This window comes from Mixophyes fleayi, chromosome 2 (assembly GCF_038048845.1).
Source record: "Mixophyes fleayi isolate aMixFle1 chromosome 2, aMixFle1.hap1, whole genome shotgun sequence".
Classification (NCBI taxonomy): Eukaryota; Metazoa; Chordata; class Amphibia; order Anura; family Limnodynastidae; genus Mixophyes; species Mixophyes fleayi.
The window spans coordinates 152,589,325-152,602,199 of NC_134403.1; the positions used below are offsets into that span (position 1 = coordinate 152,589,325).

Sequence of the window (12,875 nt, forward strand, 5' to 3'; positions counted from 1 at the left end):
GTGCATAGGGGAGGGGTTCAATGATGGGGGGTGTGATGGATAAGACTGTATCCAGTGTCTGATCTGGAGATATTTATAAAAGTCTCGGGCTGGATTGTCATACTTAGCTTGTAAGTGTGAAAAAGGAGGTAGTGAGCCACCTTCTAAAATATCCTGTATTCGTCCAACTCCTCGTCTGTGCCAAAATTCAAGGCGGAGATCTGGGATTAGTTGCCATGAGGTAGTGTTAGGTTTAAGGAGGGGAGAGGGGTTTTTGGTGATACCAGCATCAACTTATCCCAAGCAATGAGAGAGTCTTTGACACTCCAGGGGGCATTTGTATAACATAGTCTGTTAGGTTTATCTAGCCAAAGAAGGTTGGGTAATGGAAATGGGGAACAGTTGTGGAGTTCAATGGTAACCCAAGGTTTGTGAGGGGAAGGGGTGTGCCAATCTGAGTTGATCTAGTAGAGCTGCGTGTTGCTATGATTCCAATTTAGGCGTGGCTAAGCCACCTTTCAAATTAGAGCGAAACATTCCCTCTCTAGAAAGTCTTGGGCGTTAATTATGCCAAATAAAATCGAATGCTATTGTGTAGAATTTGTTTAGAATAGAACGGGGCCAGATAGGGGATAGAGTGGAACAAATACAGGATCTTTGGAAGCAACATCATTTCAGGGCAGCGACTCTCCCCAACCATGAAATTTCATAGTTAACCCAAGATTTAGTAAGTGTATCAAAGTGTTTTAAGAGCGGTTGGTAATTACTCTCAATGATCGAGGCAGGATTCGGCGGGATACGTATTCCTAAGTAAGTCATGGAGTTGGAGCACCACTGAAATTTATATTGCGACTTTAAGGACTGTAATGTGTTCTGTGAGTGGGCCACCCCCAGTGCCTCTGGTTTAGAAGTGTTAAGTTTGTAATAAGAGACCCCTGAGTAAGCTTGTAAAATTTTAGATAATGCAGGCAATGAAGTCTCAGGTTTCGTGACAAATAATAGAAACGTCATCAGCAAAGAGGCAGATTTTATGATGGGTGGTACCAATAATAAACCCTTTGACGGCAACAGTTGTTCTAATTTTGGTGGGTTGGGGTTCCATAACCAATGCAAAGATTAACGGGGAGAGGGGGCATCCCTGCATAGTGCCATTAGTGATCTGAAAAGAGGAGAAAAGGAACCCATTGCTGAAAACACTGGCTGAAGGAATTTTGTATAGTGTGAGAATAGCTTGGAGAAAAGAACCACCAAACCAAAATTTGGTTAAGATCACACACATATATTCCCAATGAATCCTATCGAATGCCTTTTTCGGCGTCTAGAGATGGTAGCAGTAGGGGTACAGAACTAGCACTGTGTGTCTTAATGATGTTGTATTATCTGGAGCCTGTCTGTCAAGTACAAATCCGACTTGATCCAGATGGATCAGTTGGGGTAGGATGGGGATGAGTCGGTTAGCAATTAGCCTAGCAAAGAGTATAAGGTCAGAGTTAAGAAGCGCTATGGGATGGTAATTATGGCAATGGGAGAAATCTTTGCCTGGTTTAGGAATGGTTATTTGTGCTTCAAGCATTTCTCCAGGTAGGAATGTATCTTGGGTGGCCAAATTAAATAGTGTGATGAGAACAGGGGTTAGCGCAGACTGGAAGGCGGAGTAGAAGTGGAGCATAAACCTTTAACCTCATCATCCGTCCAGTCCGAACACAAGGCCGTAGACTCATCTGGTGATAAGGACGGGAGCGAGATAGATCTTAGGAACTCGTTAATAGATTCAGTGGAAGGATGAATCAAAGATGTCATCTTTTAGGTTAATATAGACCTTTGTAGTAGGATGCAAACTTGTTTGCTAAGTGGATTGGAAATATGGGTACCTTGGGCATTGCGATTGATAGCATTCTTTCCACAAAGTTTACGGGCCAGCAATTTCCTTGCTCTATTACCTAAGGTATAGAAACGTTGATTGAGTCTAGCTATGGCATTGTTAACCTGTAAGAGAGAAGCTTCATTGATTTTCCTGCGTAAAGCATTTATCTCTGCTTTAATCATGTGATCTGAAGGGGTACGTTTTATGCAGGGCCTCCAATGATACAAGTTGTGTCTCATAGGAAGCCTGCACCTCGGATTGCGTTTTTGTAATTGCAACAGCTGCTTGAATTGCTTCTCCTTTAATACAGCCTTAAGGGCACACCAGTGGGTGTAAACCGAGGTATCTTCAGGTTTATTGGTCTCAAGATAGGAATCAAGGGCATTTTGCATGATTCGTGTCCCACAAACATCGGCTAAGATATAATCTGCTGGTCTCCAGGGTCTAAGAGGGTGGTCTCCAGCAATGGGTCCTAACTGCCATATGATGGGGGAATGGTCAGACCAAGTTATGGGTAAAAATCTTAACATTTGTAATACGTTGTTGGATTAATGGACCCTAAAATACAAGGTCAATATGTGAATATGAGTTGTGAACATGGGAGAAATGCGTGTAATCCTTCTCTCCTGGTTGAGAAGCTCTCCACACATCATACAGATCATACTCAGCTAGGAGTTGAGAGAAAGCAGAGGATATAGAAACAAAGGAAGCCATGGACTGTTTGGAGGGAGGAGAGGAGCGATCTAGTTTGTAATCTGAGGCTACGTTAAAATCGTCCATACATTAAAGTGTTCCTCGTTTTACATTATGAAAAACCTGACAAAGTTTCTTAAGAAAGGGAAGTAGACGGGAGTTTGGGGTGTAAAGAGAGACTAGTGTGAAAGATTGACACCCTATGTTTCCCACCTGTATCAGGTATCTGACATTTTTATCAGTAACTTGTTTCTCTAGTTTGAAAGGGCACTTAGCACCAATCAAAATGGCTACTCCATTTCGCTTAAATTTGGTACCAATAACGTAACAGCTTAACCTCCAAGAACAGTAAACAAGAAACAGTCTACAAAAAAACATAACAATTGGATAGGAGGATGAGGCCTAGAGTACCTCTGTGGTGAAATAGAGTGTTCAGGAGCGTGTTACAGTGGAGCTCCAACAGATGTACCTTAGTAGGAAAACATATGTGTGGAACACACAGTTTTTAACCATAGTGACATGAGTCAGTGTAGATATACCAGCTCCAACAAGTGAAGTGGACAAGAACAGTCTTACGTGTTGTTTGTAGGGATGGGGGTTGGACCTTGTATCTGGACATTTCAATCTGTCAGTATCTCCATGGCCTTGTCAAGAGATGAGATAACCACAAAGCTGCCATTCCTGTGGACCAGCAGTTTCGTCTGGAAACCCCAGCGGTATTGGATGTTAGCTGTTCGTAAGGCTGCTGTAATCTGGTGAAACGACCTGCGCTTGGCCAGAGTGGCAGCAGGTATAATTGTAACTCCCTCAACTCCGCTCGAGTAGGAGAGGATGGCAGGGAGGCACGAAGAATCTGTTCTTTAATTATGTATAAGTACACCCGTAGCAAAGTATCTTTGGGTGCAGAGTCCGGGGCATTCCTAGACTTCGGCAGATGATGAATACGATCTATGAGGAGGTCGTTGGTCAATCCTGATGGCAACAGGTCCATGGCATATTCATAAAGTTTGTAATTAGCAACAGAGTCCGGGATACCACGAATTTTGATATTGTTGTGACGTGACCTGTCCTCAAGATCCATTATTTTGTCCTTGTTCCCAGTAACAACTTCCTGTAGAAGGTCATGAGCAGATATCAAATTATTATGGGAGGCAACGAGTTCCTCCAACTTATGCTCAAGTTGGTCCGTTCTGACTCCCAACTGGGTTACCTCAGCTTTGATTTCTTTGATCGATGCCTTGAGTTCAGAGGTGATGTCTGTTTTAAGCACTTGCAATAGAGACTGAATGGATCTCAAGGTAACAGGACCATCTATTTCCAAGGCCTGTGCGTCCTCTGTGCCCCAAATGGATCTGTTTGTGTTCTAGATGGAGAAGCCTAGTACGTTTTGCGCACTTTTAATGTAGCATGAGGTGCAGCAGCGTTGGCCGAAGATGCCGGAGAGCCAGTGGAGGAATAAGTTAGTCAGACTTCACTCTCTTAGTTACATAAACTTTATAGTACTTACACCTCCTATGTTAAAGGTATCCTCATAGATAGGAGTTTAGGTAAGACACACAATTGCAGTTTAATTGGTCATGGAATAGTTGAGTTGTATTCATCATCATCATCATCATCATCATCAGCAGCAGCAGCTATTTATATAGCGCTACTAATTCCGCAGCTCTGTACAGAGAACTCACTCACATCAGTCCCTGCACCATTGGAGCTTACAGTCTAATTTCCCTAACATACAAACAATACAAACTCCACACAAATAAGGCCATGGTCGGGAATCAAACTCATTAACCTATTGCTTTGAGGCAGAATTGCTAATCACTAAGCCATCATCCTGCCCATACTCCCAGCCATAACTTCAATCTGACTCAGAATCTCTTGCCTCAGTTGCCTATAGTCCTGGGCCTCCATTTCACCTAAGTCAATTTACGCTTGTTGAGCCTCGCTGCACAAACATGGCGCTAGAGGCAGGTCCGCCTTGGCGTCTTCTGCAAGTGTAATTTTCTGTAAAGCGGGCTGTCTGCTATGCCTATATTAAAAGATTCAGCCATGCTTACAACAGCTGTGTGGTCTCATACTGAGCCGTGGCTGCTTACAACACTTACTGCTGTGCTTGCTCTGTAGCAGTAGCTTGCCACAGGCCCTTTAACATTTACTGCATTTTGTGTGTTTCACTGGGTGGGAAGCAGATTCTAGCTTCCCTAAGCACTCCACCACTGGGATCTCCAAGATGACATTAGAAAAGTATTTTCAGGTATAACAGCCCTCTAGTTTATTATTGGGGCGGCAAACAAGACTTGCATAAACATCCAATTTTCTGCACTGGTGGGAATGAGCCCACTCCCGCCAGTGAAGAGCTTGCTCAGGAATGGCAGCAGGCAGGTGTGAGTGCATCTGCACGCACAGTGAGGTGAAGACTTTTGGTGTCAAGAAAGCCAGCAAAGATGCCACTTCTCTCCAGGAAAAACATCAGGGATGGACTGATATTCTGCAAAAGGTACAGGGATTGGACTGCTGAGGACTGGGGTAAAGTCATTTATTCTGATGAATCCCCTCTCAGACTGTTAGGTGCGTCTGGAAAAATGCTTGTCCGGAGAAGTAAAGGTGAGCGCTACCATTAGTCCTGCATCATGCCAACAGTAAAGCATCCTGAGACCATTCATGTGTGGGGTTGCTTCTCAGGCAAAATTGTGATTGAGCCCACTCCCTTGACTAAGAACACAGCCATGAATAAAGAAGGTACCAAAGCATCCTCCAAGAGTAACTTCTCCCAACCATCCAAAAACAGTTTGGTGACGAACAATGCCTTTTCCAGCATGTTGGAGCACCTTGCCATAAGGCAAAAGTGATAACAAAGTGGCTCGGGGATCAAAACATTGAAATTTTGGGTCCATGGCCAGGAAAATCCCCAGACCTTAATCCCATTGAGAACTTGTGGTCAATCCTCAAGAGCCCAGTGGACAAACAAAAACCCACAAATTCTGACAAACTCCAAGCATTGATTAGGCAAGAATGGGCGGCCATCAGTCAGTATGTGGCCCAGAAGTTGATTGACAGCATGTCAGGGTGAATTGCAGAAGTCTACAAAAAAGGGTCAACACTGCAAATATTGACTCTTAATAAACTTAATGTAATTGTCAATAAAAGTCTTCGACACTTATGCTTGTAATTTGACTTCAGTATACCATACAAACATCTGACAATAAGGTCTAAAAACAGTGAAGCAGCATACTTTGTGAAAACCAATACTTGTGTCATTCTCAACTTTTGACCATGACTATATAGTTCCCAAATTAACTTTAAACTTTTCAAGTTAATATTAATCTCTGTTATTAAAATAAAAGCACCAATCTAATATAACCACCCAAATATTAAAGAGGAACACAACCCAGAACTAAAATGGCGCTGTAAGATCCCACTTCTCTAAACTAGTAGAATCGTATCCATAAATTTAACACTGTTAAAATTATATATTTCTGCACAGTGGTCGAAGTGGAAATTCAGAAGTGCTGGAATAGAACTTTCATTTTGAAATGAACGACTGGGGGCCGCCTAGGCCCCCCGAAGGTTTAGGGATTTTGATAGAGTGAAATTAATTTTAGATGAATTTTAACACTATATAGTATAATGTAAAACATATTAAATGATGCAAGGCTATCCACACTGCGTCCCCCATCTCTCCTGTGTCCAGTTACCTTTCCTCTGTGTCTATCCACCTCTCCATCATGTCTCCTTCATGTACTTACATTTTCCCTCATATCTCAATATTACAGTAAAACTATCCAAAATATCTCCCTTATATCTTTCATGTTACCCTTTATCTTTCCCTTATCTGTTTCCTTTCTCTGTTCCTATGTGCCCTTATCTTCATTGCAGATATCCCCCCTCTCTCCCTCCCTACCAGCTCTCCCCTGTGCCTCACATCCTTCTTTTCTCGCTCCTACCTTACTCCTTGATCCTCTCTATCTATCCCTGTTCCTGCTCCTCTTATTCCCTTTCACTAGTTAATTCACAGTTTTGCCCCTCCATCATCATCACACTGCAGCCACCGTCATCACATTCCACCCACTTCCTTCGTACTGCACCCCCCTCTATATATCACACTGTGCCTTCATTCATCACTCTGTCCCCCTCCGTTCTATACTTTTCTATGACCTTCTTTCTTCTGTCTTCTTTTCTTTCTCTTATTTTCTTCTGTGCTCCTCTCTGCTCCCTGCTCCATTCTCGCTAACTGTCGGGCATGACGCCCTGACAATTTGTTAGAATGAAGCAGAGAGAAGCAGGGAACCACCAGATGCAGCATCGGTGGACAAGCGGGGAAGGCAGGCGGAGCGGAGCGCCTCAGGCATTGCGCCCCCCCTCCCCCCCCCGCCTTGCCTACCCTGCTTACCGCCAGCTCTGGCTGTGTGGAAGTGCCAGTATCTCATACTGGCACATACCGCCCTACTTCAAGCATTGTTTCTGCATCATTTTTTTGTAAAATATTTGTATAAATGTCCCTCACTGTCCAATTGTTTTTTTTGGAAGCGTAAGGTCTAATTAATGGGATGCTATCTTTGTGTTTATGTGATAGGCCCCATTTCAAATACAGCTTTAGGGCTGAAACTTGCTAGCATTCCTTTCAATCCTTCTTGTAATCCACCACTTGTCAGAATTATGTGGAAGGCCGAGTGTTATAGAGTTTAATAAAATGCTTGAGTCCTTGAACATAGTTTATATGCCTAAAAATACTGTGTTTCATAAGTTCTGATTTTGTCTAAAAACAGTCACTAGATTAAAAATTAAACACTTCTTTTGAAGTCTACATGGCATTAAGCCTGTACTGTGCCATCTTGCTCCACACCCCCTCTCTTACTTGATATCTTTCAGCATCTGGAGATTAATGGTTATATTGAAGATTACAGGGAAACAGAACTCAGTGTGACTTTTATAATTGCAAATTATTAGTTTTTGGAGGAAACTTTTTTTTTTTTTTAACTTTATTATTTCTGTCATTTGTGTGATCTGCTGCCAATGGAAATTAAACAACATTGTATATATAGAAAACGTATGTAAACTAAGAAAATATAGTTTATAAAGCTTAGCTCATGGTGACTGTATGTCTTATTTTGGATATAAAAAGGATGTCTGAAATATGGGGTCACTGCTCTGCCTTCTCTCCTGCTTTCCTAACCCTTTCATTGCTTCAGGCAAGACAGATTGTCAAAGCTCATTACTAACACCTCCCATACACACTGCATTTTGGTGGTTTAGTATGGCCGACAACAAGAACGGTGTGTTCCCAATTTGGCCAGACATGTGAATCCAGTTGTTACATGGGTGGATTCGAAACTGCAGAATGTTTGTTTGAGCTGTTTTAGGCTCTTATATCTGTATTTGTACAACTAGATACTACATACACATGTCATATCTTCGCAAAACTTCAGACATTGATATTATTATAGACCAAATATATTTTTTGTAAATAATATTGGCTAGGAAGTATTAATTACGGACTTTTGTTACCAGCCACAGACTTTCATTGACATCCTTTGTGTTTGTGTCCTTTTTAATAGAGATATAGACAGGATGCAAAAATAATCTACTTCCAGGATCAAACCTTTGTCTGAAATATGTTCCGGAAACTTACATACATATTTCTCAATGTTAAGAGTTCGTTTTATAAGATATCTTGTATTTTACTAAGACTGCGCTTGTCCGTTTATCTTATTTTACAGACATTTCAAAATTTGTGAACCAAGCATTTAGGGCCAGGTTTACCTGCAGTCTTGCTAGTAAAAGAAAGTCAGTCAGGAACAGATTTTATATAAGAAGTTATTTACAAGTACATAGTTTTCTTTATGACTGCAGTAAGTGTTCCAAATAAATTGTCTATTCATGTGTTACAATTTGAGCTTACCAGATGACATAACACCTGTGCAGCACATGGGTCCCTTTTGCACAAGAAATCCATTAGGACATGATTTTTATTTTTTGTGTGTACAACCCTGTTCTTGCACACGCCAATAACAGTTTTGTCTGCATTTCCATATTGAACTTAGGCAACAAACTGCAAGGTGACTACAGTTTAGTAAATTCCAGCAAGCAGCTGTGATTGCTTCTAATTATTAGTTGTGCAATCATCATCATGATCATCATTTATTTATATAGCGCCACTGATTCTGCAGCGCTGTACAGAGAACTCATTCACATCATGTCCCTGCCCGGTTGGAGCTTACAGTCTAAATTCCCTAACATACACACACAGACGACAGAGAGAGAGAGAGAGAGACTATGGTCAATTTTGATAGCAGCCAATTAACCTACCTGTATGGTTTTTTTGGAGTGGGGGGGTGCTCTATATTTTATACTATACAGCAAGGGCAGGGGTAAGGGATATCTGCATTGTTTACTGGACATCAGAGAGGGCTGTATTATATACTAGATATCAAAAAGGTTTATTGTATCCTGGACATCAGAGGAAGCTCTGTATTTTATATGTTTGAAAGCAAGGAGGTGTTCTGTATTTTATCCTGGACATCAGACTGAGCAGGGTATGGGCATACTGGTCATCAAAGAGGGGTCCGTATTCTGTACTGAACATTATACTTTGTATCCTTCATTTATTCAGATATTAGCTGTATTTTTCAGATAACTGTTCATATGCATTTGTATATTAAAAGCATACAGTGGCATAGACAACAGCAGACCCCTGTATAAAAATAGTGTTTGGTCTCCCACCACCACTTGCCTTGGACAATAATCCCTGAATAAAGGCACTTACAAACCTACCTCTCTTGTAATTTAATAGAAGGACTATGAGATGCTGATGCTATGTTGTACCAATATGTAAGCTGATACCTGTAGGCTACTCTGATGATGACAGCATGTCAATTGTGAACATCGACCAATTTACATACAGTCTTCAGTTCATGCCGTAGAGTGAGACCCTTCATGAAGACATTCTATCTGCAATACACAGGCTCATAGATCTGCCTTGTAATACAGCTTTTGTATTTTGCAGGGTTTTTGCAGCCATTCCTGGAGTTCTGTTGCACGGAATCATTTTTTAGGACTTGTGCTGCATTACTTAAAGATCCTAAAGTGGGTGTACAAATACTTGAAAAACTCAGCATCGTTCTGCAAAAGCTCTCCAAAGTCAGGTAAGTTTCCATGAATTGTATGCTTAATGAAATTTGTTTGTTGATGCTACATAAGTGTATATTAAATAATTTAAAATAAATAGTTTCTTAAATGGCCCTTTTTTTTTTTTCAAGTAACATTTGTCAGATACATTATTTATACATTCTCCTTATATCAAAACGCAGATCAAAATTGGCATTATTGCGAACTTGGTACTACGCTAACACAGTATGGAGTGATGCATTTTACAGTATACTTTATTAAATGAACGGAGGGTGAGGCTGGTGCTGTCAACATGCTTGTCTGCATCAGCTTCATCTACCGTACTATCTTCTTACTGAATACTGCTGTTGTCATTAGAGAATCTTGCTTGGCAAGTATTTGGTCTGTAAACAGGACACTACTTGACCCATTAGATGTTTTATTGACCAGCCACAAGGTTGAATCTGAGACAGCTGCAGAGACCTAATCTACCAAGCTGTGACTTCCCAAGTCAGCACCCACCTATAAATTCTATCGCTCACACCTTAAACATATGTAAAAAACTTACTTGTTTTTATCTTTTGCAGGAGCAATAAGAAGCTTTTTGAGATTTTTAACATTCCTCAAGTAATCCAAGAAATGCAGAGGACAACAAACCCAGATCACGCATTTCTTGTTATTAATTTGAACTCCATTCTTTACCATTTGGGTTTTGCAAAGACCAAAACTCTTTCACCCAGTGTCAGCATAAATCATTGACAGTTACAATGTGAACTTTTCCTGTTCCCCTGAATTTGTCCAGGTAGTAGTGAGGATGTGCATATCAGTGATGTGAGTGACTGTGTGGTTACAGTGAACATGGTTTATAGTTATTGTATAGTAGTAGTTTGTCACATTTGATATAGAACTCTTATACCTTTGTAGTACCAAGATGTGTAGCACATCTTGGGCTAAGGACTTGTGTTGTGATATGTTTATTGTATTGAAACATATAAAACATTATATGTTTTTGTTAGGTCAGTTAACCATCAGTCTGTATTTTTTTTTGTATATTTTAAAGTGGTCTCTGATTCTGTTTGTAGTTTTATATTATTTAACAAAAAATAAACCTTTTCCCCATCGGTTCCTTGACATATTCTTGTGTTCATTTTCAAGACATTTTGCAGGTTTTCTGGGTCATAATCAGCTATTCATCACCAATTACACTGCGCTGTACAGAGAATATTTTTGTCTCTCGCATCAGTCACTACCCCATTGGAGCTTACAGTCTAAATACCTGAACACACACACAGACTAGGGTTAATTTTGTCAGCAGCCAATTAACTCACTAGTATGTTTTAGGTGTGTAGGAGGAAACCGGAGCACCCAGGGGAAACGTACGCAAACATGGGGAGAACATACAAACTCCATACAGATAAGGTCCTGATTGGGAATTGAACATATGACCCCAGTGCCGTGAGGCAGAAGTGCTAACCCCTAAACCACCATGCTTCCTAAATGGCATGTACACAAATAAACGTGTGGGCAGTGCAATCTTTGTTACATAGAGAGCTGCATTTGCTACAGTGATCTTCTTGCATCAATTTGACAAGAAACTTCATATTACTACTCAGATCTGCTTTGGTACCCTGCTCCTTAAATTATTTTTTGCCTGTGACCTCCCTCATTACCCTTACAACATGACAATGTCAACAACAAATGCAATCCTGATTTCTGTAACATAATGGTGAGTGGACAGGTTACTGCCTCCCGCAAGATCAGCACATTCATATATTTAAAAACTCTGCAATCCTATGAACATTTTAATTATTTAATTTGCTTCAGGTTTTTTTCCTTTTCCCATGACCCTTTTTGCAGGGTTGGTAAACTTATTTCCTAATCTTACCCCCCCCCCCCCCCCCTCATTTTTGTTTTCCTATTTGTGCGTTATGTTTGAAACAAAAAAACACCAGCAGCCGTAGTTGGTTGTACCAGAGTTTATTCTGAAATTGCTGTAACATGTTGATTCCAACAGAACTGCACATCAGCAGCTATGCCACAGAAGAAAACCACAGAGCCAAGGAATCCGCTGCCATCTTGCCCATGAGGCAGCCTGAAGATGTGGATGGAGGAGAGTCATTGGCTTAAAATCTGTCATTATTATTAATGTCTTAAAAGCTACAACATCAGTTAGTCTGCATTGACACAGTGAGAATTAATGTAACTGCTTTACATGTAGAAATAAACCAGAGCACCCATAACCTTATTGGAGGAAAGGGTGTCCTATACGAAGACTCCCAAGTGTCAATTGAAAAAGCCGCTAATGATTAAATAATAATGGTGAAGGAGGAATAACCTCTTCTTTATTGGATTTATGTAAAGAGCAGGGTTAGTAGAGGCAGAAGAGCTGCTAGAAATGAGGCTGTGTAGTCAACATGATCATCTTATACCGGGAAAAGTCCACCGCCTGTCCCCACAGCACATACTATAGTTCTTGCTTCTTGCATTATGTTGATAATGAAAAAGTCCTCGTCCTGGCAAAGATAGAAAAGTTTGCAAAATCACAAATGTAATTTATCTTGACTTCTCTGCAGGAAAATAGCATTTGTTGATGGGAGAATTCATCTGATATTTGGGGGTTGAGTATTCCACACTGTATTCCTCCAAACTGAGATTAATCTCTTCACGGACCCGTCAAGAGTTATCCCCATGGCTGCACACTATGGGTCTGATACAGAGTTGAACACAAGTCACACGCAAAGTGTGTTTGGAGAAAATGTGTGTATGGCTATTTATTTGCAGGCCATGCGGAGTGGCACGCAACAGGAAATTTTTAACTGCTTCAGATAAGATACACCAGATATTCATCATGTAATGATGTGGAGCTAGATGCCGGGCTTTGCATTGATCTGTTTTATGATACACATCCCATGTGTATCTTCTTATCTTACTAGGTTTTGCTTGTGCTGTTATGTTGCACCATCTACTCCTTTTAAGCCTGTTATGAGACTGACGAACCCTCAGGAGTCTCTACCCGCCTTATATAAACTCATGGATGAATATGACCTCCTGTCTGGCTACAAAATTAATTTTGTTAAGCCAGAGGCCATGCTCCTTCATGCTTCCCCTTCCCTTAGGACCAGTTTACAGACTAACTTTGCACTACGCTGGCAGGCGAATAAGATCAAATATCTTGGAGTTTATATCACCTTGACCTACGATAGATTGTATCGGGAGAACTTTCCTCCCTTTCTGTCAA

At 40.9% G+C, this 12,875-nt stretch overlaps 1 protein-coding gene across 2 annotated transcripts in view; it reads left to right on the plus strand.

The window, feature by feature from the left end:
* Positions 1 to 10,768, plus strand: part of CCDC138 (coiled-coil domain containing 138) — a 32,607-nt gene extending 21,839 nt beyond the window's left edge. For both annotated transcript variants that reach the window (XM_075200269.1, XM_075200268.1), the window contains 2 exons: positions 9,537 to 9,675; positions 10,225 to 10,768. In XM_075200269.1, coding sequence (XP_075056370.1) covers positions 9,537 to 9,675; positions 10,225 to 10,396 — 311 coding nt within the window. In that variant the 3' untranslated portion in view covers positions 10,397 to 10,768. The remainder of the gene's footprint in view (positions 1 to 9,536; positions 9,676 to 10,224) is intronic.
* Positions 10,769 to 12,875: the final 2,107 nt, after the last annotated feature.